This window comes from Paroedura picta, chromosome 1 (genome assembly GCF_049243985.1).
Source record: "Paroedura picta isolate Pp20150507F chromosome 1, Ppicta_v3.0, whole genome shotgun sequence".
In the NCBI taxonomy this organism is placed as follows: domain Eukaryota; kingdom Metazoa; phylum Chordata; class Lepidosauria; order Squamata; family Gekkonidae; genus Paroedura; species Paroedura picta.
This window is the reverse complement of record NC_135369.1, coordinates 154,068,378-154,095,189: the sequence shown is the minus strand read 5'-3', so window position 1 is coordinate 154,095,189 and position 26,812 is coordinate 154,068,378. Positions and strand designations below refer to the sequence as shown.

Genomic DNA, 26,812 nt, shown 5'->3' with positions numbered 1-26,812 from the left:
TCGGACCTTTCCCAAAACGGGTGAAAACGAACGCAAAATCCCTAATACTGAGCGTATCAAAAGTACCTGAAGGAGTAATTTCTTATGAAATTTACTCTAGGTGTATGAACTGGCCTGAGTCCTAATATCATCCAGGGAAACTTTACTACAGCAATACATACTTTCAGATGTTTTGTTTACTGGGGGCCTAGGGAAGGGCCTTGTCACAACTGCCCCAAGTTTATCAAACTATCTTCTTAATCTTAAGCAGAAATACTTATCTTCTTCTTTATCTTATCATCCTCCTGATTTTACTTATCATCCTCCTGAGAAATGTGAAAACAATTGTTCCACAAGGCCTTTGCAAATGTTTGAAGATGGTTGTACCTTGCAGCAGTCTGTCTAGGTAATGTGTACTCCAACTGACAGCTGCTTTCCTAGATATCACCTTTTGCTCTCTCTCTCTCTCTCTCTCTCTCAGTCTTTCTTTCATGTGCTGGAGACACTGACGTTGTCAGAATGGATCTCATTTTCTCTGTGAGTTTTGGAGGAGTTGTAAATTACTTAACCTTCTATCCAAACTGTAAATTATGCTTAGGGAATTTCCTCCCTTCCTATTTCTGAACTGAATGTTGAACGAGGGGTGCTTGAATACCTTCTGGGTCAATTCACATCCTGTTTCCTGGTGGGATTCTGGCTGTTCACCACCTGTATGCAAGCTGCTCGCAGCCACCAACATGACCACCAGCTGTTCAGGGATCTTCTGAGTGCTAACTTCTGATGTTCTGCTGGAAAATTTGGCTCTAGACCCTGAAACATTTTTTTTTGTGGGGGGGGGGGAGAGAGATCGGATACCCAACTGATCATGGGGATCAGCTGGAAATTGTGTTCCTTTGGTATCTCATCCAACCAATTTTGCTGTGTGCCAGCCTTGTTAGGTAGAAGAAGAAGAAGAGTTGGTTCTTATATACTGCTTTTCCCTACCTGAAGGAGGCTCAAAGTGGCTTACAGTCGCCTTCCCTTTCCTCTCCCTACAACAGATACCCTGTGGGGTGGGTGGGGCTGAGAGAGCCCTGATATTACTGCTCGGTCAGAAGAGTTTTATCAGTGCCGTGGCGAGCCCAAGGTCACCCAGTTGGCTGCATGTGGGGGAGCGCAGAATCAAACCTGGCATGCCAGATTAGAAGTCCGCACTCCTAACCACTACACCAAACTAGCAAATGGAGGAGTGGGTATGATCAGAATAGAGTGGGTATGATCTGTTTGGATTGTAGAGAAAACATGACTCCTATTTGCTACAGCCCGAGCTATTGGGCTGTGTGTGGATGGCAGGGCAGACTGTTTCCCTTCTACCTACTCCTGCAGTCAGTGCAGGCTGCACAATGGAGTGGACATCTGCTTTTCCTCTCCTTTTTGAAATGGGGAGATCACAAATCAGTCATTTCTGTTCCCCCTCAATCCACCCAGATTTAAGAGAAGGAAGGAGAAAGATGCAGCAAACTGTATATGATCCAAGTTTAGAATTAGTTTTAGAAATTCTACCCATCCCAATGCTTTGGCTTCAAATAGGCATATATTATTGTTTTGTCTGTCCAATGGGGCTTTTGTAAGGGTTATGGAGGCCATGTAAGAACCATACATACAATGTTCTAAGGACTATTTAAGCGCTATGTCTATTGAAAGAGCGTTAAAATAAATGTTCCACATCCACGTATAATTTGATCCTCAAGTAATGACATGCTCTTTAGTTCTTGCAAATCTGTAAAGGCTTTATCCTTCCAAATAAGGTCTAGTTAATTTATTTCATTTGGTTATAACATGCTAAACAGTGAGTCTTCTATACTTTGCAAAAAAAAAAATTAAAACCACATAATCAGCACAGTGTATTAGCCTTTGCAAATACATTGCTCATTTTTGGAGCATCCTGCAATCATCTTATAAGGCTAAAGTGACATAAAAATGAAATGGTAGCATGAAGCAGTAGAATTAATAATGACTAGGGATGGGCAGAACTTAAACCTCAAATTGAACCAAGCTGGAATTTTCCTGAATGTAAAACTGGTCAATTTGGATCCCCTTTCTCTGGACCGTGGCTTGCTGCAGCCAGAAAAAATAAGGGGATCACCCTAGAAAAGTTAAATGGCTACTCCTTGGGGCTATTAGGTTTAAATGGCTGGTAACTAATATCACACAAGAAATATGCTTTATTCATTTCAGTTGCCACCACAATGATTTCAGGTCATCAGAGTTAAATCAAGATATTATACTGTATACTGTGCACTACAAACATTCTTACTTTGTCTTTGAAGCATAAATTTTCCATAGTCATTTCCATGGATATCACCTTGATAGGTAAACACACCTCTTTCAAGCCCTGATGAAACCTAGGACAAAAAACACGTCAGGAAGCTTCAGTTCAATAATCAACTTCAAGAAGGTAAAGTGACCTCATTCTCACTAAGCACTTTTATGCTCACATAAGCACAGATGAAATGCAAAATTCAGAAGTACAGAGAAGTTCAGAGTCCAAAGTTTCAAAATGATCATACCAGACATAAATGACTTGATGCAGGTAGGACAAGATAGGTGTGATAAAGGTATATTACAAGTTGGATTCCTTTATGATAAATCTCATGTGGGATCCCTAATGCTAGGGCAGAGGACTTTAGAGAGAACCAATCAAAAGTTTTAGCATCCAGATCAGGCAAGGTGATGGTACCGCTTTACTCTGGTTAGACCTCACTTAGAATACTGTGTTCAGTTTGGGCACCATAATTGAATAAGGATGTAGACAAACTGGAGCATGTCCAGAGGAGGGCAATGAAAATGGTATGGAGTTTGGAGATAAAGACCAAGCCTGGAGAGTTTAGCCTGGAGAGAAGACAACTAAGAGGTGATATGATAGCCATCTTCAAGTACTTGAAGGGCTGTCAAATAGAGGATGGAGCAGAGTTGTTTTCTGCTGCCCTGGGGGGCAGGACCAGAACCAATGGGATGAAATTAATTCAAAATAATTTTCAGCTAGACATATGGAAGAAGTTCCTGACAGTTAGAGCTATTCCTCAGTGGAACAGGCTTCTTCGAGAAGTGTGTGTGTGTGTGTGTGTGTGTGTGTGGAGGGGTTCTCCTTCCTTGGAAGTTTTTAAGGAGAGGCTACATAGCCACCTCAAAGAACTGATGATTTGATGAATTTAGGCAGATTGCAAGTGGCTGGGCAGAAGGGATTTTGTGTCAATGCTTGGCTCTTGTGGCCCTTTCTTGCATGCTCAGAAATGCTGATGACCACTTTGGGGTTGGGAGGCAAATTTCCTCCAGGTCAGACTGGCCATGGATTCTACATTTTTTTGGGGGGGGGCATCATCTGGACATGGAATTGGGTCACTATGGTGGGCAGGTAGTTGTAAATTTACAGCATTCTGTATGGAGTTGGACTAGATGACCTTGGAGAACCCTTCCAGCTCTATAATTCTATGATTTTAAGTTGGAATGCTGAGGTTCTAGCAAGAGGCCTCAAAACGCTAATTGCTTACATCTATAGCTTGTTAGCTTATCTCTCAGAGCTTCTGGGATCCTGGTGTTCAAGGCAACATTTCAAGGAAACAAGTCACTGTTAATTAGGAGCACATACTTTCACAGTAAAAAAAGAGTTGTGCAGCCTGATCTCGCAGAACAGGCTTGAACCAGAAGAGAACATAAGCAGGAAGTCATGGTTTCACTATACCTTCCAGAACCTGGCTGCTGTGGATGAATGTTGTTATTGAGAGCTTCCAGATCCTCCAGTTTTAGTAGGAGAAGTCTGTTGCATATTTTAGCTGCAACCTTAAGTCGACTAATGGAATGATAGTTCTGATGATCAGATTTATTACCTTGTTTATGGATCGGAAGTACAATACTCGATTTCCAACCAGATGGAAAATCTCCATATTCATTAATCTGGGTAAATACCGTAGCTAAAATTGGGACCAGGAATGCAATGGGTCCTGTCACTAAGATCATTTTACTTGTCTATGTATCTATATTTGAAAACTAGATAAAACTTTGTAGAGTTGCCCGTTAAAGAATAAATCATGCACTGCTATATAAATCAAATCCATGCAGATTTAGATGTCTCTTCTAGACTTATTCTTCTAGACTTATTAGAAGTGAAATATATAGTGCAATACTAAGCAGAGTTACACCTTTCTAAGTCTACTGAAGTACATAAGATTACAAGTATTTAACTCCACTTAGAACTGCACTGGAAATCTTTTAATTTAGTTCATAGAATCATAGACTTGGAAGGTACCTCCAGGGTCATCTAGTCCAACCCGATTACAGTGCAGGAACTCACAACTTCAGTGGCCCCAATTTCATGACCAAGTGATCCTTTCCACAAACAATGTCCAGAATCCAGCCTAGTCTGGAAGAAATTCACCTATCATCCCACAGTGGTGATCAGCAATTCCCTGGGTATGCAATATCATATCCTTATTCCTAACAATAATTTTTGAAATGTAATGAATTAGCTCATATAAAATAAGGTGTTTTTAGCGACTGCTTTCAAAGGAGACCAATTACAAAACCAATACGTATTCCATTCAAACAACCAATGAGAAAGTTGATCCATTAAAAAATCTCCCACTTCAGCTGCTGTGTTTCAAGGGGCAATAACAGTCTATCCCAAAAGCATAGGCAATAAGGCAACTGAAGAGCCTAATGCTGGGAGCGATCGAGGGCAAAAGAAGAAGGGGATGACAGAGAATGAGGTGGCTGGATGAAGTCACTGAAGCAGTAGGTGCAAACTTAAAGGGACTCCGGGGAATGGTAGAGGGCAGGAAGGCCTGGAGGATCATTGTCCATGGGGTCGCGATGGGTCGGACACGACTTCGCACTTAACAACAACAACAGTGCAAGGCCTATTGTTTTTAAGAACTAGGGGATGTATTTTATATATTACTTAATGCATACTGCAGTATATACCACCACATTCATTAAAAAAACATGTGAGAGAAGGAACATAACAAGGAACTAGAGACTACAGTAAAGCCACATAAGCCTCTTCAGTACAGCATATTTACTTACATAGCCATCTAATGCCCAGTTGTCATTTTCCAGCTTGCTTGCAAAGCCCTCTCTGGAATTTTTAATTTGATAGACTTTCAAAAGCAAATGTGCTTCTTCTTTCTTGTAAACGCCTATAAAGAAAATCATGCACAATACATTTTAAAGAATATTTCAAGTTGTATATTTTTACAAAGACCAGTGTTAGACTCTGATGAGCATGGGCTATTAGCTTGCTGACGTGAGGAGTCTCAAGGCACTGCCCTCAAATAGCTGCAATCTTTTATTGAAGGTTGGGGACAGAGGGTGGTACTAGGGGAGAGAACCTCCCAATGACATGCCTTAGTATGCAGGGTTCTGCAGGGAGCTATTCTCTCTCGGATGTTGTTTAATATCTATATGTACCTCCTCTCCCAGCTGTTCCAGAGTTTCAGGCTGGAATGCTAATGATACCCAGCTATATCTGTTGATGGCCCAGCTGTTGATCTGGTTGATCCACCTGAACCCCCAAACTCCTTGGGCAAGTGTCAGGAGGCCATGGTGGGCTGGTTCAAATGGAGTTGGCTGAAGTTAAATCCAGCTAACAGGAAGATCCTCTGTTTGGGTAGGTATGTCCCTGGTGGTATAGTGCAGTTTCAGCTTTGGTGACCATCAACAATTTGGATGTGCTCCTAAATGCCTTTTTATCTGCGGAGGCCCAAGTCACCATTGTTGCCTGCTAGGCATTTTACCACCTTCATCAGGTGTGACAACTAGCATCCTACCTGTCAGTGCCAGACATAGCCACTATGATCCATACAATAGTCACCTTCAGGTTGGACTACTGTAACTCACTCTATGCAGGACTGCCCTGAAATTGCTCCAGAAACTTCAACTGGTCCAGAATGTGGCAGTGTGGGTCCTTACTGGGAGAGCACATCCCCATGGAGAGCACATATATGACCTGTGCTCTCCCATCTGCACTGGATCAAGTTAAAAGTTTTGGTTTTGACATTTAAAGCCCAAAACAGTGCGGGATGGTCATATCTGAGGGACCAGTATGTTCTCCAAAGAACTTGAAGATCAAGTGAGCAAAATTTGTTCAGGATCCCTAGCCCCAAAGAAATTAAATTGGATGCAACCAAAACCAGGGAATTTTCAGCCATGGCCCACCCTGGTGGAACATTTTGCCCTGCGGGACCTTAAACTCTTCTGCAGGGCATGCAAAACAGAGTTGTTCCACCAAGCCTATGGCTGAGACACCTGAATAACATCTTTAAAAATGGTATTTTTTGTACAACAGGCTATACTACTAGTCTACAAATAGACTAGTCTACAAATAGACTAGTCTACAAATAGACTAGTATGGATATGGCTGTTAGTTTGAAACAGCTCACACCGTTCAGCTATTAGGTTTAGTGGCCCTGAATAGCCAAACTGAACAAAAGTCCAGGAAATGTACAAGGAAGGTGCCTTTCCTGAATATTGGTTTGGGGGCTCTTTACTGGCCCAACTTTCTTCCAAATTTCACCTCATGAGCCAGTTCATGTCCATCTCTACTCACAATCACTGCCCACCTCATCAATCATTTTGTGACTGGCATTGTTGATCAACCTGAAAATCGATATCTGACAGTTCCTTCCTCACCACAACTGCACATGACCAGGATGTTTCATAGCACAAAACAGCCCTCTTTGGCCTGCTGTACTTGTTACACAAGGAAAAGTGCTCATAAAACTTCCATCAACCTCACACTGCTAATCCCTCCTGCTCAATCTCTGACTTTACCTGATAGTTTAAGTTGCATGCCGGATGCTTCAAGAAATGTGGTGTTCACCTTACTGCTTGTAGCATTGAACCAGTCAACAGTTAGAGTTGCAGGCTGCCTCTTCCCTAGGTGCTCATAAAAGCCCTTCCACAATGAATTGATAAAAAATACATCTGAAGGAACTGAAGGAAAAATGAACAAAGAAAGCAAATCACTACAAACCACAAGGAGATGCATCTCTTCCTTGTTCATATATTTATTATTTAGCGCACTATTAGTTCTCATACACTGTTCTATAAGTAGTTACCTTTGCTCTGCTGAAATATTTATACTGTTGAAGATAACTGAGCACATGAACTTCTAGTGAATCTTGATGTGTTGTGACATTTTCAAGCTGTAGTACGAACAGTCCAGAGCAAATTTCATTTTTCCCCCTCTCTATCTCTTTTCAGAGCCTTCATAAAGATTTGAAGAAAAATGTATCCTATTATCATTTAAGGTGTTCTTAGAATTTTGCTTATTTTGGGAACAATAAAGGGGATGATATCAGTTGACTGTAATAAAATATAGGCAGCTATCAGAAAGGGAAACGAAGAATGAAAAACAGCTTAGCCCCAACTGATCCTGAGAAGATGGAAGCAATCTAGATGCTCTTGGCAAAACATTTGCATGGGTAAGCACTTCATATGTCCTGTGAGTAACTTGTGAGTAACGAAGTACAGATACGCACTGGCCTGTGACGCACACAATCGAACATTAAAATGCCAAGGTAATTTATTTAGATCACTCTGTCTCACTTTTCAGAGATTCAAAGCAGTTAATTAGTATTAATTATGCCTTTAATGATGCCACCATTTTTCTAGTGCACATGAGCCCAAGAGTCAGTCCGTTATATTGCGACACATATATTATGCATATTATTTACTCATTCAGAAACTTCAAGGTTTTGGCAGCCTTAAAGTCTATATTTGTGTGTGAATGCATAATGCTCTATATCAAAAATTCCTGTCATCGAGCTGACAGTAAATGCCACTGCTGCCTATTATATCTACTGAATTCCAATGCAAGAAAGTTTAACATATTGGCTTGTTTTTAAGCTGTGCTGGACTTCTATTTGATCGACAAATCAAGGACAGCAAGGGTGACTGTTGGGGGTGACTGAAAGCTAAAGTAGATTATGGAATAACGTGGTTGGTTTTGCTTGCTTGTTTTATTCTGAGTGTTGTAGCAGGTATCTTAGAAACATGGGCCCTGATGATGTCTACGGCAAAGAAGGGAATGCATTCCCTTGCTGCAGGCTAACCAGGGCCTGAGTCATGCCTGGCCTGGGGCAACCCTGGGCTAGCGCTAAAGTTGTCTGGAAGCAGGCATTAGCCCCGCAACTGGATAAGTGCTGGCTCATGCAGAATACGTCTAGGTAAATAACAAGCACAGGTTCAGGAGGTTCAAGGCTATTTAGAATAGAGCCTATGCAAGCTAGGGACATCAAAGTAACAGGGGACCTCCTGTGGATACTCCTCTATATTCCGAAGTTTCACCCCCAACCCCGCATTACTTTGAAATTTGGTAAAAATTTAGATTGGGTGGAGACACTCTGTCTGGAAATGTATCTGCCACAGATTGAATGTTCCTGGAAATTGCACACCAGTTGACCAGCCGCAAACTTCACCTTGTGAACTACGAACCAGTCAACATTTATTATGATCTTCAGTTCATGAGCCAGTTTGTGCCCATCCCTAGTCCCTCTTTATTCATTGATGAGGCTATTCCTGGCTGCATATTGTTTTCTGCTGGCTCAAACTGCTTTTTGGCTCATGGGAAAAGAATGATCTCATATAAATGGAAGCTCACCCTCCCCCCAAGCAATATGCTGCACAGTGGAGGATCATCACGACAACAGGAAGAGTGTGATGTGAGCAGAACCTAGGGTTAAGATCCAAGCCACAGAGATGCAAATAGATACAGAAATTGTTCTGACACATAACTATAGGATTTGGCAATCTACTTCTCATGATACTGGACTGAATTCAAGGCATCATCCAAAGAGAAGTACACATGCCTAAATAAGGCTGAGTGGAGCTCCTAATTATATACATGCTCTTTCCCCAGCCATCAAGTATTAATAAGTGTAAGGCATATCTTCTCATTGTGGCCTACCAAGTTGAACATAGCCTACTTCACTCTGTATGGAAGCTTATTGCAGACTTGATAGCCCTCTTGTTCTTGCTGTTACCTATATATGCAAGAACAGGGTAAGTGTGAAACATCTATCAGGCTATAGTCTATGGGTAGTGGGATGCTTTGAACTGAGCAGATGTGGTGTAGGAATATTGCATATAATGAAAGAGTCAGATGCAATCCTTGACTTTGATTCACTCCAATTTTTCATCATCATACAATACGGAATAGTCAACGCTAGAGATAGCCTTTGTTTAAAATGTTACTATCATTATCACCTACAGCATGCCTCTGATAAGGCTAGGCATTTGTATTTGGTTGACCCAAACAAACAAACAAAAACTAATGCAGATGGTTGGGCCAAATAAAAGCCAATTAACCCCCCCCCAGCTTTTATTCATGCATATTCATCAGCTATACCACTGAAATGGCTGCCAGCCACCTAAACGTGAAAGCTTGACCAGTCTGATGACCAGCTATTAAGTATAAATGAAAGTCATTTAAACATTCCCTTTTTCTCCCTTCCTCAAAAGGGAGGGAAGCAAAAGGAAACAGTGGAATGGCTTGCAGCCATTCAAATATTACAGCAGGCGAGCATTCCAACAATCCTTTTTGCTTTCCTCCATTTGAAAGGGGGGGGGGGGAGTAAAATGTAACCCAGCATGGCTGCCAGCCATTTAAACAACAGCTGACCAGTGGACCAGTCAAACTGTTAAATGGCTAAAGTCAGTTCAGGGTTCCATTTTGCTTTCCCCCTCCAAATGGAGATATATTAAAGGGAGCAGTCAGCTGTTAAGTTTAAATGGATGGCAACCATTTAAACCCTTCCTTTTGCTTCTCCCCCTGCAAAAGGGGGCAGTTTAAATAGGATCCTCCAGCACAACCCAAATCAATCCTGTGGATTTTTGTAGGATCAGCTGCTTGGTGGGCTTTGCAGACAGGGCCTAGTTCAAACCTGAACCACCAGCAGACCCAAAACCCATTCTGTGCAGAGATTTCTCTCTGTAAGATCAGCTGTATGCAGGCATTTTAAAGCCTGTGAGTAAAAATATTGGCTTTCCCAAATATCTTCTGAATCCCAGTACCATACTTGTATTGGGATTTTGAAATATTGGGAAATACAAATATTTTTTGGATCCAATATACCAGAACCTGAAAAAAATACTCTTTACCCCCACGAGCCTAGATAAGGTCAGTGCAGTATTCTATGGAAATGTGCATTCTCCCTCACCCCCGCCCTCAGCCTAAGACTAAAGAACACTTCTCCCTAAGCTAAGTATGACATTTATACTTCACTCAAACCCCATACATCATTCCTTTATAATGGGTTGCGAAGAATTTATCATACAGAAGAGGAAAAGAAAAGAAAGGTCATCATGGTTACAAAAGCAGTGTTAACTACAATGTGCCTTTTCCCATCAATTTGTTCTTTGAATCGCAACACACCTCTGCAGTGCAGAAATGAAGGATTATCAGACTTTTCATGATGCCACACTGATGTCTTGTATCTTTACTAGCACACGAAAATCACAGGAAAATACTATGAGCCTGAAAACATTTTTGCTGTAAACGTTTAAAAATCTCCTGTATATATGGATCTGGAGAGGCTAATGCTAAAACATACCAAGAAACAAACAAACAAACAAAGACACCTTTTCAGCTTAATTCTTCTCCGTGAATGTAATGAGTGGTATCCAAAGAGCTATGAGAAGAAGAGATCTATTCTACCTTTGCATGCCACCTGAAAGCTGGTTGTTGAACCACTGGGAATGGGATGGGTTTGAGCACAAGACGCAGTATCTTAAATGACAAATCTGCAGCCTGTGAACTTCCCATTGTACAAATGGAAATGTTTTGGATCCAGTGTAATGTAGTTTCAGGCATTTTCATTACATTTAGATTTTGGAAATTGATGTGGGTATGAGTGGAGTAATAATGAAAAGCAGATAAAAAGCAGGAATTAGAAAAAAAAATGGTAGGTTTCATGCGTGTCACGGTATTAAACAGTAATGTACAACTACCTTGATAACAACATTTAAAACGGCATTTAAAACTCAAGAGTATTCGTACCCATTTTTATACAAATTAATTTAATTTTCAGGAGACCATCTCATGTTTTATTATAGATTTAGAATATCAGAATCTGGAATAGTTCCAGACCAGGTTTTACTATAAATTTATTATTTTGATTTATTTATTCAGTTTATATATTGCTCTTCCGGCAGTCTGGGTACAGTAAGGTGGCTACTCAGACTACTATGAAAGGCTGTGGTAGACCTAATGTTCTTTCCTGTGTATATTCTGAATAAAGTTATACATTGTTTACTTTAAAAGACTCTCCGCATATTCTTCAGTGATTGCAGCATTTTATAATAACTAACCATGTTTACAGTTGTTTTTTTTAATTGGGATTATAAGAGAAATACATGCCAATATATGCAAACACAGTTACGTTTTGCTTCCTCTCCCCATTTCCCATCTACAGTTTTGTATTCCTTGACGGTTAACCTGCTTCATAACAGTGCAAGTTATGAAGAATATTTTATTAAAAGCAATATTAATTTTCCTTTGTCTGAAAGAAGACACCATCTATTTTTTGGAAAATCCAGGATAATTTCCCATACGCAAATGATCCTGATATAAAAAGCTGGATCCAGACTAAATTCACATGGCTGCATGTGGGGGAGCAGTGGGGAATCAAACTCAGTTCTCCAGATTGAAGGCAGCCACTCTTAACCACAACACCACACTAGCTCTGAAAATGGCATAGGAATTAATGGCTTTAAACCCCTCTTTTCTTGCGATTATCTCCCACTTGAGCACCAACCGCTACATTTCAGTATCCTCCTCAACACTCTCTCCCAAATTATATGCCAATAAAATGATCACATAAATTAACATATAATTCTACCCTTAAAATAACTATGCTTGTAGTTTTATTTTCTTAAAAAGTGATCATGGGGGAGGATGCACAGGGTCTATGGCATTAAGGGGGCAACAGACTAACTCTTTCATCCATAACAGACAGAATTGTTCCCTTTTCTGGTCAGCTACTAATCTCAAAAAGAACGAAACAACCAGGCCTATTCTTTTAGACAGAGCAGACTGTATTGTTACACATTCTAATATAGGTGTAACTTATCATGTGTTGGGTTAATTACATCTGTCCATCTTCTTAATAGGTATAGCCATTACTACAGATGATATGTTAAATTGCATCACTGCAGAAGGATGCTTACCTAAATCCCACTGAATTAACTGGCATAATCAAATATAACTGTGAATGCACAAGAGCATTCTGAATAGACAAAAATACATGATCTGACAGATGTTGCATATTCATTGATTTTACATTGCTTTTTGCAGTGTGAAAAAAGCAAAAGCAAAACCTACGGGAAAGTGAGAATATCAACTGATCAGTATGAAAGGTGCATTTTGTTTGTACCTCAAATCAGCTGATATATTTACTCAAATGATAAACTTTGTGTCTCTTGAGATTCAGGAAGGATACCTTGCATGTGGATTTTTTAAAAATAAAAAGATATGCTGCACATTCAACATAGAAGACATACCGAGAAAGATTTTCGGTGGGACATAAACAGAAGAAAAAAACACAATTGTTCCTTATTTACACTGAATTAAAGGACGGAGCTCTTCCGCCAGACATTTGGTTGAGGCCAGGCCAGGAAGATCAGGTCCCTCTCTATATAGGCCCCTGCAGCAGTCTGTAGAGGCATTGCCTTCGGTCAACTGGCCACGGATTCTTCACCCAAGGATTATGGTAGCTATTAGGGATTGATTGGGTTAGGAGGAGTGTTTGAGATTTGTTTTCCTGCCATCGAGGATTATTGTCGTTCCTGTTTTATGGGGTTGTATTGTTTTATTCTTTTATTGTAAACCGCCATGAGCTGGATTGGCTTCGGGATTGGTGTAGGATAAATTCAAATATGAATGAACGAATGAATAAATATCGAGTTATTGTGTTTTCTTCTATGAACATTTGTTCATGTTTCAATACTATCTACCATGGTATTTTTCTGGTTTGACTGGATTGGAAGGTTTATCAGGGTTCTGAATGGTTCTGATCCTAGATGGCCAACTGATACCAAAAGATGGTGCTGGGAACTGTAACACTATGTGGTTCTACTCAAGCTGAATGCTAGTTAACATCTGCATGAAATTATAGAGATTTCCACAGATATTTAGTGATACGTCAGTGTTATGTTACTGTTATAGTAATGACAATCGGCTTTATTTCTCCTTTTCAGTGAGATCAGATGGAGATTGTAATTAGGTGGACAAGATGGTAATGAGCTGGACTATCGCAAGTAATCTAATAAAGACTGAAATTCTATTGGTTGATGGGAAATGAGGTCAGCTTCTTCTAAATGGGGGTATAATCCCTCTGAAAGAGCAGCTTCTCAATTTGAGGGTTTTAAAATTAGGCACTGGAGACATGAATTGGTCCACCAGATTCTTTGAAATTTTGTATACCAAGGCTGTTAATGAGAATACATCTTGCCATTCTTGAAAGACCACTAAACTTAAAGGTTTTCCCAATCTTTTAGTTTACCCTATGCTTCTTGTTTGGCTGTTTTTTCTTTTTCTTTCTTTCTGTGGAGCTATACTAGCTTCTGAGCTCTAGTTCTTACCATAAAGCTCTGCACTTCCTCAGAACCATATATCTAAATTACTGTCTTCTCCTATATGAAATGAATTGAATATTAAAATAGTAATCCAAAGCATAGTTGAGTGTGTCCCCTCCTACTGAGATGAAACCTATGGTAATAAAAGACAGATCCTTTTCTGAAATATTAAGTGGAACAGATAGCATGGAGAAGAACCCGAATTTTAAAATACATGTTTAGCCAGCTTGGTGTAGTGGTTAGGAGTGCGGTCTTCTAATCTGGCAAGCTGGGTTTGATTCCGCGCTCTCCCACATGCAACCAGCTGGGTGACCCTGGGCTCGCCACAGCACTGATAAAGCTGTTCTGATCGAGCAGTAATATCAGGGATCTTTCAGCCTCACCCACCCCACAGGGTGTCTGTTGTAGGGAGAGAAAAGGGAAGGCGAACGTTAGCCACTTTGAGACTCCTTCGGGTAGAGAAAAGTGTCATAGAAGAATCAACTCTTCTTCTTCTTCTTCTAACTTGCTAACAAACTTTCATGAGACTAAAGCAAACCAGATTTTTAACTAAACATGCCATATAATTAATTCTAGTTTCATTATAAGGCTCTCTATTATAGTACATGTTCCAATATAAAGACATTTTAATCCATTTTCAAGCATTACAAATCTTAGTTCACACTGAGGTGGTAAAACCTGGTCTATGTTTTACCATTTTTGAAAGTGAGGGTTCACATGATTGAATGTTCCTTCAAGGATTCAAGGACTGAATGTTCCTTCAAGGATTGAATTTTCCTTCCTGTGTGTGGAACAAGTTCCTACCACACAGAAAATTAGTATGTGAAGGCAAAAGCTATGCTAGAACCTAGTTTAATTCTAAGCAGAATTACACCATTCTAAGTCTATCTGTGACTTCCATAGAAGGAAGTTAATTTGTTTAAGGCTATAGTTAGTCTCTATGTATGGCCTCATTCAGACATCACTTTAAAAACAATATTATGCCCGGGAGTGCGTGCTTTTGTCTGTGCCTTCCCTCCTACTTCCTCATGTGAAGAATCCTAGTAAGAAATGCACTGCGGTTACTCAAGATATACAGCTACAGGCACAAAGGTTCTTTGTGATACTTTCACCCCCTTCCCCAACCTGGGATTCTAAACCAGGCTTAGAAAATGAACAGTGCAACCCTCTACAGAGCTATATCCTTCTAAGTCAGTTGAAGTCCATGAGTGTAGCTCTGATTAGGAAGGCACATAAACTACAACCAGCACACATGGTTGCACTGATTTGTTGCAAGTAAGGACAGTTAGACTGGCAACTTGAGAACACTTTCCTGGGAGTAAGTTTCAATGACTAAAATGGGATTTATTTCCATGCAGCCTGGCTTAGAATCCTTCCACTTCTAGCTTAGAATTTTGCACCTGAGAAGGGGGCGGGGAAGCAGGGAGGAGTGAAGCAAACGCAGGTAAACCCATAAAAAACAAAGTTTGTGTATATGACATCTTAGTGTGGTTAAAAACTGATTCTTAAGTACCGGCTATATTTGTAACCTACTGTAGATTAGGGCCCAAATGACTAAGAATATGTTAGGACTTAACATTGTCCATTGGGGGGGCATATATTTGTATGGAGATTTATGTATGTGGACTCCATCTTCAATCTGAAGAGGTACTTGTTAGTACGACCCCAGTGAGAACTAGCCCATGGAAAGGTTCTGAGATAATGCCTCAAAATAGGGCATTATTATTTTTTTTTTTTCAATTGCTATTTATGGTTATTTCAGACATGGTTTTATATGTCCATGGTTTGAGACATTCTCTTTTGTCCTTGACAATGAACTCGATTAAAAATCGGAACAAATTTTACTGTATGAGAAATACTGAGCTACAGAGCAATTTAATGTATTTAGTTCTAAAACTGTTCTCGTATACAAACCTGGAGTTTTAGTTATTGTTTCATTAACTTCTCTCATTCCTTTACCTACAAGTAAAAAGACAAATTATCATTTTTATGAACATACTGTTTTCTATATAGAATGTTGACACATAATGCTTGATTGAGGCAATTGTGTGTTCTCCGATACGCCCTACCATTTATAGCAGGAATAACTAAAATCTGTAATATATTGCATATTCAAGCAAATATAATTCTACACACTCATCAGCAAAAAGAATAGAGAGAGAAAGCAATCTCTTAGGAGTCCAACATTTGTATTGAAGCGAGCTTGCAGAAATAATTACTGTTCTCATTTCTTTAAAATGATTGGTTTTATATCAGCCACAGTGCTGTAACAGAGAGCCTTATACTGGTGAGGAAGCTATTGTACTTATGTGTCCATAATTATGTTATATATACCCTAGAAACCTGCTGCTAAATTACTCTGAGCTAATGGCATAAACCAGAAACAGCCAAGACAATGACAAGACTACATAATACATGCAAATGACAGCCAACTTTTCCAGCCTGTGCTATAATTTGGTCTGGGAAGAGTGACAGAGTGCCACGGGTAGGCACTGCTGTCTTGGAATGGGTTTGTTGCTAAGTCTTTTATGAGTAGGGCCGAGATAGGCCTATGGTCTTCTGCTAGCAGCCCTCTTCTCCTGCTGCTGCTTATTGGTCCAGTGGGGGAGGGGGGAGATGGGAGGGGATCAGTGTTGCCAGTGATGTGCTAGCAGAATTAACATTGGAACGTCATTGGCAGTGTTAGCAAGCCCCTTCCTATTAAATCTACAAACATATTGGCAACCCTAATGATCTCCCATTCTGCTCTTGACCAGAAATGCTCCAAGTGCCTATGGCTTATACCATTGGGGTCATGTGTACACAAACTGTGCTATATGCTATGTTCCACAACGCACTAACATTACCAATTTCTCCTTATATCTATTATATTTTTTACTATAACCCTTTTATGGATTGAGTGGTTTTAATGAGGCCCAAATAATAATTTTCCTATAATACTGGGTGGCGGAAAGCTTAAAGAACTTCAGCCCTTCATGAATCTTACTTTCAGGATTCTACTGTGCTAAAAAAGAAAAACAACCCCTAGGGTTCCAGTTATATCCAGTTATAACAGCACCCTTGCATGAAGAATACTTCTTGCATTTGGGTTCTCCTAAGATTCTTCAAAGCTGAGATGATAACATTCAATGACAGTAGAATATAAAGGTCTATAAGGTCAGGTTTCCATTTAGGGGGAAAGTTAGAAATAAAGACAGGAAAATGATGGTGCTCTATAGCAGGGGTTGTCCTCCAGATGTCCATGGCCTACAATTCCCATGAGCCCCTGCCAGCAAACACTGGCAGGGGCTCATGGGAATTGTAGGCCATGGACATCGGAAGGACCACAGGTTGACTACCCCTGCTCTATAGTGCAGCACAATTCAGGTGTGGAATTAGTGGGGCAGGTAAAGGGGGCCTGGTTTGTGCAGGTGGATATGATGGCATAGTTAGTATAGGTAATGAAGCCTGGAAGTATAGCACGAATTCACTATACTTGATCTTGGCCAAAAGGCCAAGAAGCGATCCACTAAACAGTTACCAACTTGCCCAAAGTATAAACATTGTTCTGATTCTGTCATGTAAATTCATGTGACAGTTCTAGCGGCTGCTTGCATTTTCTCAAAACCTGAACAGAATAAAAACACTACTTCAGCTTTTCTTTACTGTGGTTGTAATCAGCATCAGGCAGCAACATCTAGATGTTCTTTGTTTATTTCAAAGGAAGCGTGCTAAAATGTATTTCAAACAGTTGCATCAAGTTCAACAAATGCATTTGTATTTTGACATTTAGTGATGGTGTTTGACAAACTATGTATAAAATACTATCTTGATCATCATCCCTTTCTTCATTTCAGGCCATAAGTCTTGGTGCAGTAAATGAACAAAGATTGTCCTCAAAAATTTATATCGAATGAATTCCGGAGGGAACATTTATTTGCCTAGGGACACTTTTTCATTCTAATAGCAATAAATAAATTAATAATTTCTTAAAACAAGTAGACTTGTTTATATGAAAACATTATATTTCATGTGCACAATCCCCTCCACAAATATTTAGTTTGCTCAGTGATTCTTCATAAGCCTGACAAAGTGTGAAGAGAGGGTTAGTTTTATAGCTTTATATGTCATTTTCATTAAGACTTAGAAAACACATGTGAAACATTTATGACTGATCTAAAAAAACTAAAATAAGCAGGGTACAAGTACAAGAACAAATTTCTATGCATTCCAAGTAAAGCTTTACTCAATGTATATAAAGGGATCCCCTTAATTTATCTGTAGTTCAGTGATGCAGAAAATCATCAAGCTGTACAATAAGAAACCCGACAGGGAATTATAAAAGGGGCTGCATCTGCACAACATTGTATATTGCACTATAACAAGCATTTGAAGTTGCACAGGAGAATCCAGTTACAAATAACTGCTATCATGCAACAATACTGCAATATCCAACGGTGTGTGGATGCAGTCAAGCAGTACCAGAATCTGTTGAGAAGCTCCCGCTTAGGTCGGCCAGGCTCTACAATGAAGAAGGCAGGCCCCTCATTCTTTCCAAGGTCTACCAAGTCTCAAACAGGCAAATAAGTGGATTTCTAATAAGAAAGTTGAAGGCAATATGGGTGGGTGAGGTGAACCTTCTTTAACAGCAACAGTAAAAGGTGAGCAGCTATTTCCTTCTGAAACGCACAGGGAACTTCACTGCCCCAGCTGCTGTGCAGGATTACAAATTGGGGGCGGAAGAGGTGCACCAGGCCCAATGCTCCCCCATGTGTTAATCAAACCTTGAGAATTAACATATCCTGAATCGTACTAAGCCCACTGGAAGAGGAGAAGAGACAGAAGGTGGGCTCCACAGAAATGTGTAAAGGGGACAGTTTGTCTGTCTGACTGTTTTTCTTCATCCTTTTTTGACACCCTCTTTCAGGAGAAACCTGAGAGGGATAATTTCACTATCAATGCTGCCAATGTTCGCAGTGGAAGTGAGACTGGAGAGGCACTCCTCAGGTCAACCTCTCCCAGGCTGGGATATGCTGTCAACAACTCTTGATAGAAGAAGAAGAATTGGTTCTTATATGCCGCTTTTCCCTACCCAAAGGAGGCTCAAAGTGGCTTACAATTTGCCTTTCCTTTCCTCTCCCCACAACAGACACCCTGTGAGGTGGGTGAGGCTGAGAGTGCCCTGATATTCCTGCTCGATCACAGCAGATTTATCAGTGCCGTGGCGAGCCCAAGGTCAGCCAGCTGGTTGCATGTGGGGGAGTGCAGAATAGAACCTGGCATGCCAGGTTAGAAGTCCGCACTCCTAACCACTACACCAAACTGCTTGCTAGAGTTTCGGAGGGGTAAGCAGTCCAACTGAACTTTATACCACACCATTTAAAGAAAGTGCCAACTTTTTCCTACTGCTTCAGACCAACAGTTACCCACCTGACTCTCTCTTCAGTCTGGTTGATGTTGTGCCAATCGTTTTACTTATAGATGGGATAAGAGATTAATATCCAGGATTTATGCACATTATAAGAGAAATCTCAATCACTTTCCTAAAACTAAGCCCTATTGAATAAAACAGGACTTACTCCTGAGGAGACCAGCTTACTGTTGTTCCCTGTATTCTCTAAAATGAGTGGGATAAAGTTTACTTTTAACTGAAAGCAAATTGTATTTCTTTTTAAAATCACGGACTTACTTTTACAAACAGGCGATTTTCCTGTCCATTTCATATCTGGCTTACATGTCCGGTGCTCTGATCCACCAGCAAGAAAAAATCCTGGCTGACAGGTATATACCAACGTGTAGCCTAAGGTAGGAAGATCTATTGCCTTCACGTCCACATTTGCTGGTGTCTCTGGCTGTCTGCAAGCATGAGCTAAAAAGGTTTTTTAAAAAGAAGAAACATAAACAGCATTGATTAGGAATAGAAATTATAAACCCTGAAATTGAGAATTACAATAACACTATGCTAAACAAAGCTTTTATGTCCTAAGAGCGTGGAATGTTGCTTTTTTGTTGATGTCCAAATTGTTGATAAAAACACAGTGTAAGAAATGAGTGTGAAAAGTTGCATGTGCAGGTTTACAGATAACCTTCTTCAGTACAGTACATAGCAAGAAACTATTAGGAGGAAATTAGAAAGCCAAAGCACAGGCCACCACAAATTAGGCAGTGATCAGTCTTGTGAATTACTGACCTGTCATTGCTCCAAGCACCACTTCCATTTCAGTGACTCAAAGAACCTTGAAAATTATGGAGTGATTTCTCCGCTAAATAAATTCATTATAAACCTCTACAAAATAAAGGTTCCATAGAAAGGTTTTTATTATGCTACACTGCTTATAAAAGCTGCTTTAACTGTACTTGTCTCTTTCTTTGTGCTCTGTTCTATTCACTTATGACATCTCAAAGTGAAAATATGAAATAAGATAAGAACCTAAGGTCACTTGTGTTTCACATCAGCGTACTTTACTGAAGAGGATCGCCACTGTCCCTAAACCAGAAATCCAAATACATTAATCTTCCAACATTTCACTCACAGCCTGAGACACTTGCAGCGCACTCATTTCTACGAGGAATGGAGGAAAGGCTGGAGAACACCCATTCTTAAAGCCACTAAAAGCCATATTCTCATTGGGACTGAATCAACTGGCATGGAGCAAAATTCCAGGAGCACTGTGATACTTGGCTGCAGACTATAATATGGAAATGCTTTAAATAAGAGGCCCATGTCCCCTTGGGAAATCGGTGGATGCAACAGTCCCATAATTAAGATCCATCACGTAAGCATATGAAATGTTTAGATCAGTCAATACTGAGCCAGAATGCTTGATAGCAGGCAGGATCACCAAAGCAAATCCTTTGTTTCAGTCGAGAACCTATGCCACAAGGACAACAATATAACACAGTTGTTGTTGTTTTTACAGTGAATTGAAGAGGTATTGAAGCTTTAAAAAATTAACTTACGAATACATTCAGGCTGTATCCCACTCCAAGTTAAATTTGCAAGACAACTGCGTGTTGTAGAACCCTGGACATGATAGCCCTTCCTACACCTGAAAAAGACTCTGCTGCCAACCTAAAAAGAAAAAAGAAGAGAAGGTGGGGATACTGAAAGGAACAGAATCCAACACCTAACTTTCTCAATGGTTATATGAGCTGTCTTTTTTGGAAATGTTCTTCTAATTTATTGGGGTAAATTCAAGCTTACTGGACACAGGTTTGGAACCAGACCACTGGTAAATCACGGTTAGCATTGTCTGTTCAGATTAGAAGAAGCTCTCCACACCCTGATCCTTTGAACTGGATGTGCATGCCAGATTAGAAGTCCGCACTCCTAACCACTACACCAAACTGGCTCTTAACACATGCAGTCTTTCTTCTGTCCATACTCAAACATATATAATGTCATATATAATGTTATGATAAGAGTTTCCTCTGAAAAAAGTCAACTTTGTAGCAGTTTAATACACGTCTGGACCACTCTCCTGGGAAAATACACTATACTGCATAAGGTACAAGACTTTGGCCTTGGATCTAAAGCCATGTTTTTGCTTTGTGCCTCCTTAGTCTATTGTGGAGGCAGGCCTCTACTATAGACCACATTTCTCTAGTGTGAGGCTTTTTTTGGTTCAATTAAATGATATTGGTCTTACCGGACTTGGAACTGCCTAGCCAGAGTAACATAACATGCAGCAAAAGTCTGTGTCCAAAATATACGAGGGTTCTGAACCAGCTGAAATAAAGCTTTGTAACCAAGCCTCACCCCACAATGCAATATGCAACTGAGACAGCAAATCAGTAGTCTTGTAGAAGTTCCATCATCATCATAACTTTTTTTGTGGTTTTGTGTCTAAATTGAACTTCTACCTTTCAATTTCATAGGCTAGTTTACATCATCAGATTCTTTTTCTTTTCTGTTATGGCTTTAACTAATTAAAGTGGGAGACCTAGAGAGACTTCCCAAGAGGACAACTTGAGAGCAACATTGTTTCTTCCACTGCATATCATATAATTTTATTCCTCCCTTTTGCCAAGGAACTCTGAGGAGCGTACATGGATCTCACCTCCTCTATTTTCTCCTCACAACAACTGTATGAGGTAGATTCAACGAGAGCAACTTGCCAAAGAATACATCCAGTCTGCTTCATGACTACCACACAGACAGGGCCCCATTGTGACCACACAATGGTCAGTTTCAGAGACGTCTCTTTCGATTTTTGTAATTTCAAGTTTCAGTTGCTCTAACAAGAGAACAAGGTGGGCCATGGTACAATGCTAGTCTACTACTATTTTCCATTTCGAACAGCTGGGGAGAAGGAAGGCAATTACTGTATCTTTAACATTTAGGAAATGATTAGATATTATGGTGATGAACAGAAAGGCAGAAAGAAGCTGTGATGGGAGTCAAAACTTCAGATTAGGCACATTGAATCTCTGACTTCTTAATTACCTTATTACCTTTGTAATTTTTACTAGGGTGGAATTGAACTTCATACATTCATAACTCGGCAGAAGAAGAACTCAACTGTGGTGTTTATGTACTTTTGCAATAGTTTCTCAATTGCTCTCAAGACAGACCCTCAAGCTAATGCCTCTTGCATAATTGAGGAATTATATGGAGAGCACACAATCAAGCAGTGCATTGGCCAATGTGCATAGTAATTTTAACTTCAATATTTGTGCTTGAAATTCATCATCATTCACCAGTTAAATGAAGTCACTTGAAGAATTATCTGGCGAGACCTCAAACAAAGTTCACAAATGTTAATTGGAGAGTAACCATTCTGGACCATGCTCTTGCTATTCTTATGACCACCATGTCCCCACCCCCGAACTAAAAAAAAATCTATCGTGTGCTTATCCATGGTCCATAACATGGCTTCAAACTAAACTCTCCAATAAAATTAATCGAAAATATCTCTTAAACACTGATCAGAGAATATATCTAAAATGTTTAGGAACTATAATATAAAAAAAAAATCATAACCAAGGTATTTATAAAACCCAAATAACCATTCAACTATTCTGGGTCTCATATTTTGAATGAAAATAATTACCTCATAACCTTTAGAACTATTTTGTATTCCATAGTGTGGTGTACCAGGATCTGGGCAACTGTTATGAGAAGGATCTGCAATTAAGGATAGAGGAACACGGACATTAGAAAACAAAGGAGAAATATGAAGTCTCATCTTTTGATAGCTTGTAAACATCATTTTGTTTTGTTTGGAATACTCCCCCCTAAAAAAACCCTGTAATTGGCCTTCTTTCTTATTGTGTTGTTATGTGTGTTCATGCTTTTATTGAATTATTTATTTAATATATACTTTATTTTTAATTATGTTTTAGTGTTGAAATGTTTTCATGTTTGTCACCTTGAGGACCCTATTTGGGGAAAAAGATTGACAGAAATGTTTTAAATAAATAAAATAAATCTGAAGAAACATTAATATGCATGAGCACTAGGATATTTTGTGGGAAATAAAAGAAATAGAATTCAGTGGTGCCATAAATGGAATGAGTTTGCAGAATGACCGGATCCAACCCATGTATTTAAGGTAATTTTGTTCTAGAGAGTTTTGAATATTTGCATGTCATCAGATGTACACTCAATTATTATATAAACAACCAGCATCAGCATACATTCAACACAACCCATCCCTCAACCCAATTTTTTAAATATTTGAGATAACACTGATTCCTTCAGGCATTTTCAGAATGTGACAAACATGAATATTCATATATGATGTGTTTGTGCGTGTAGCCATGAATGTAGCTTGTATTTTCTGTTCTTTGTCACTGAACTAGTATGCTCATTTATCTGGTGTTACTTTCCCATTAAAAGGAAACAGAGTCTGTATCAGAGTATGAAATTTTAAAATTATGCTTGAAAGCTTGGTCTTAAGCCTTGTTCATACATTCCAGAATGTACGTTTAATACATGATCATATGGGTGGACCCTTTTCATAAAGTCTACAGTCAAAAGTCTAACCAGGGCAAACTAGAGGAGATGCCATCCTTATATTTGCTCCATGGATGTGTCTTCATTTTATGAAGTCCTGGAACACCTTTTAAAAATGCTGCAGAAGCTGAATTCTGCCTTGATATCACCACAGCACAGGGGAATGAGCACCTCCTTTCCCCCCACACCACTGTTTCTTACTCAAAATGATGCCAGGGGGCATGATGGGACATAATGATTTCCACAATGCCATTCCATGCTGGAAAAACGGAGCAGGGCAGAAGGCACAAGTTCCACCTCCCCTGACATGGCAGTGGTCCTGACTGCTATCTGGCCCCCACGGTGCTCCCAAAAGAAGTTCCAGGATGCTACAAAATGAAGACACAACCTTAGGCTGAACCCAGGGACAATATCTTATCTAGCTTGGCTTCAAGCCCAAACATGCACAAGTGTATACATGTAGGCTCTATACGTATGATCAAGTGCCTCTGTGCGAATGATCCAGTGATCTGGCTTTTGCCTGGTTACTGACCATGTGGGAAGAGTCTACATGAATACTGCTGTGAGTTCACTGGATTTGTTCAGTGCCAGGCAACCAGTTTAATCATTCTGCTAGTGGAATACACAATGGTCTTATTTACAAAACAGATCTTAAAGTCTTCAGAACTCAGACAGATGGGAGGCTAACACATGACATTATCATTTTAAAAATGCACTTGAGCAATCAAGGGACTTTTAACTTCATCAGCAGTTTGACTGTGCGTCTGCTAATGGGAAAATGAAACAGAAATGAAACTAACAGAAAACAATCTTTGACTTAAAGCAGGGGTCCCCAACCTTTTGGCGCATAGGGGCCACATTAGCATGCCCAGTGCCTAAAGAGGGCCACATCTTAAACAAAAAAGTAACAAAATGATTAGCCTACGTATTTAGATCAAAAGTAAACATTCAACGGTAAATGAAGAAGTGTTCACTTTAATGCAATCCATTTTGGAACAATATTTTACTGTGGAATCCTTTTATTTATCTATTCATGCTTCCCTAGTCAGTGTGATTTTTGTGGCTGTTTTCTGTTAGCCAAGGCACTGATGTCCAAGTCAAGGTTTGTGACAGACACTCTTAAAATGTCATGTAAATGTTCATCTGTAAGCCTTAACCTACACTTCGATTTCACAATTTTCCTCTCAGAAAAAGTTTGTTCACAGATGTATGTGATGCCAAAGACTGTGAACATGCTTACAGCAAATTTCTTTAGTATGGGTCTGAGGGAAAATGCCCTGAGGGTGACAGCAGCAGACAAGCAGGTTGGAGGGCTGCACAGAGTTGGGGGCTGCATGCGGCTGCGGGCCTCAGGTTGGGGACCCCAGACATAAAGGGTAACAGCAGACAGACTTGCAAGGGAATAACTGTTGCAAGGCAGGGGAGACAGCGCCACCTTTGGGGCAAGTGGTGCTTGCAAATGATTATTAAAAAAGGTAAAGGTGTCCCCTGTGCAAGCACCAAGTCATGTCTGACCCTTGGGGTGACGCTCTCTAGCGTTTTCATGGCAGACTCAATATGGGGTGGTTTGCCAGTGCCTTCCCCAGTCATTACCGTTTACCCCCCAGCAAGCTGGGTACTCATTTTACCAACCTCGGAAGGATGGAAGGCTGAGTCAACCTTGAGCCGGCTGCTGGGATTGAACTCCCAGCCTCATGGGCAAAGCTTTCAGACGGCTGCCTTACCACTCTGCGCCACAAGAGGCTCGTAAATGATTATTACTATAAAACATTTAGCTCAGATTATGAGTTGACAGCTCACCGCTCCTGAACTTCCCTTTGCTTAATCAAGAGAAAATGTTCCACTCCTTCCCATGGGTTCTGTGATTCAGGTATGTTGCAACTAATTCCTGTACTGTTCTATTCCATATTGCAGGTTATGTTGGAATTTTTTCTATGACAGAAATTGTGTAGCCTAGCTTCCTTCCTGAGATGGCTAGCCCAAGAGGGGCAGTATAAAAATCTGAATATATAAAAATATATGCACTTTCCTTCCTCTGTATTTGTCTCCCTCTCTTACAATAAAGAACTCATGGGCACTCAATGAAATTAAGGCACAATAAGCTTATAGAATAGATAAAATGAAGTACCTCTTCACCCGAAGAGTAATTATCATGTGGAATTCACTGCTGCAAAAAGTGGTGGCAGCTAGGAGTGCAGACAGCTTCAAGAAGGGATTGGATAAACATATGGAGCAGAGATCAGTAAGTGGTTATCAGCCACCAGGTATAGATAGAACAGTGTGTCTGGGCCAGTGATGCTCTGTATATTTGGTGCGGGGGGGGGGGGACAACAGTGACAGGGCTTCTGGAGTTCTGGCACTGTTGGTGGACCTCCTAATGGCATCTGGGTATTTGGGCCATTGGCCTGATCCAACATGGCTTTTCTTATGTTTTTATGAATTCTGAAATAGCGTTACCTTACATAGTTATAATGCATGTTTTTTCTGAACAGGGAGATTGCTAGCAACTCATACCAACTGATAGGTCAGATTTAGAAGTCCTGTTTCTTATTAATGCTAGTAGGCTTAGGCTTACATGCTATCAACCTTGACAGAATTCTTGTCAGGCACAGCAAAATTAAAGGACATCATCAAGGGAGCCATGTTGTCAAAAAACTTGTTTCATTACAAGAAGCAACAGGCCTATCAACTAATGGTTACATAACCATGTAGCATGTTTTAATGCTAACTCAGCTAGCTATGATGAGTTGCATTCTACTTGTTTTTCCACTGACAAAAGAAGGAAGAGCAGCTTCTTTGACCACTTAAAAAGGGACTCACATGGACAGAAACTACATGGACAAAAGCTACATGGAAGCAGGGAAGTCATAAGGAAAGATCTGACTAAGTGGGAAATCAGGAAGGATACAACCCAGTATGCATTCATGTGTGAACACTAAATAAAACCGTAACAATTCTTCTTTGTTCCCCTCTTTTAGACACTCAACAGGCCTTGGGTCTGATTTAAATGTGAGGCAAAAGAGCTTCTGACTTCGTAAGGTTTCTGCATCTCATTTAAAATGTGCTGTAACCCATGCAAGGAAGCTATGTTTAGTTAGCACACTAGAGGACTAAATCCATGGACATTGTGTTCTAGTGTTCTGACTAAGAACAGCAGTTACTTGGCATGGGGGTGGAGAAAAAGTTCAGAAGACTGCAAGTCAGTGCAAAATGATACAGTAGAAGTATTTGCCTCTCTAGTATCATGTTTTTAAAAGGTATTAGTGAATCTAGTGCCTAAGAGGA

At 40.1% G+C, this 26,812-nt stretch overlaps 1 protein-coding gene across 3 annotated transcripts in view; it reads right to left on the bottom strand.

Moving 5' to 3' along the window:
• CSMD1 (CUB and Sushi multiple domains 1) overlaps positions 1 to 26,812 on the bottom strand; it is a 1,334,105-nt gene that overhangs the window by 10,056 nt on the left and 1,297,237 nt on the right. For 2 of the 3 annotated variants that reach the window (XM_077309265.1, XM_077309285.1), the window contains 7 exons: positions 22,623 to 22,696; positions 20,530 to 20,641; positions 19,259 to 19,438; positions 15,505 to 15,549; positions 6,787 to 6,948; positions 5,041 to 5,153; positions 2,276 to 2,363 (listed from right to left, as the gene is read on the bottom strand). In XM_077309265.1, the coding sequence (XP_077165380.1) occupies positions 2,276 to 2,363; positions 5,041 to 5,153; positions 6,787 to 6,948; positions 15,505 to 15,549; positions 19,259 to 19,438; positions 20,530 to 20,641; positions 22,623 to 22,696 (774 nt within the window). The remainder of the gene's footprint in view (positions 1 to 2,275; positions 2,364 to 5,040; positions 5,154 to 6,786; positions 6,949 to 15,504; positions 15,550 to 19,258; positions 19,439 to 20,529; positions 20,642 to 22,622; positions 22,697 to 26,812) is intronic. The other variant, XM_077309276.1, reaches the window with a different exon arrangement.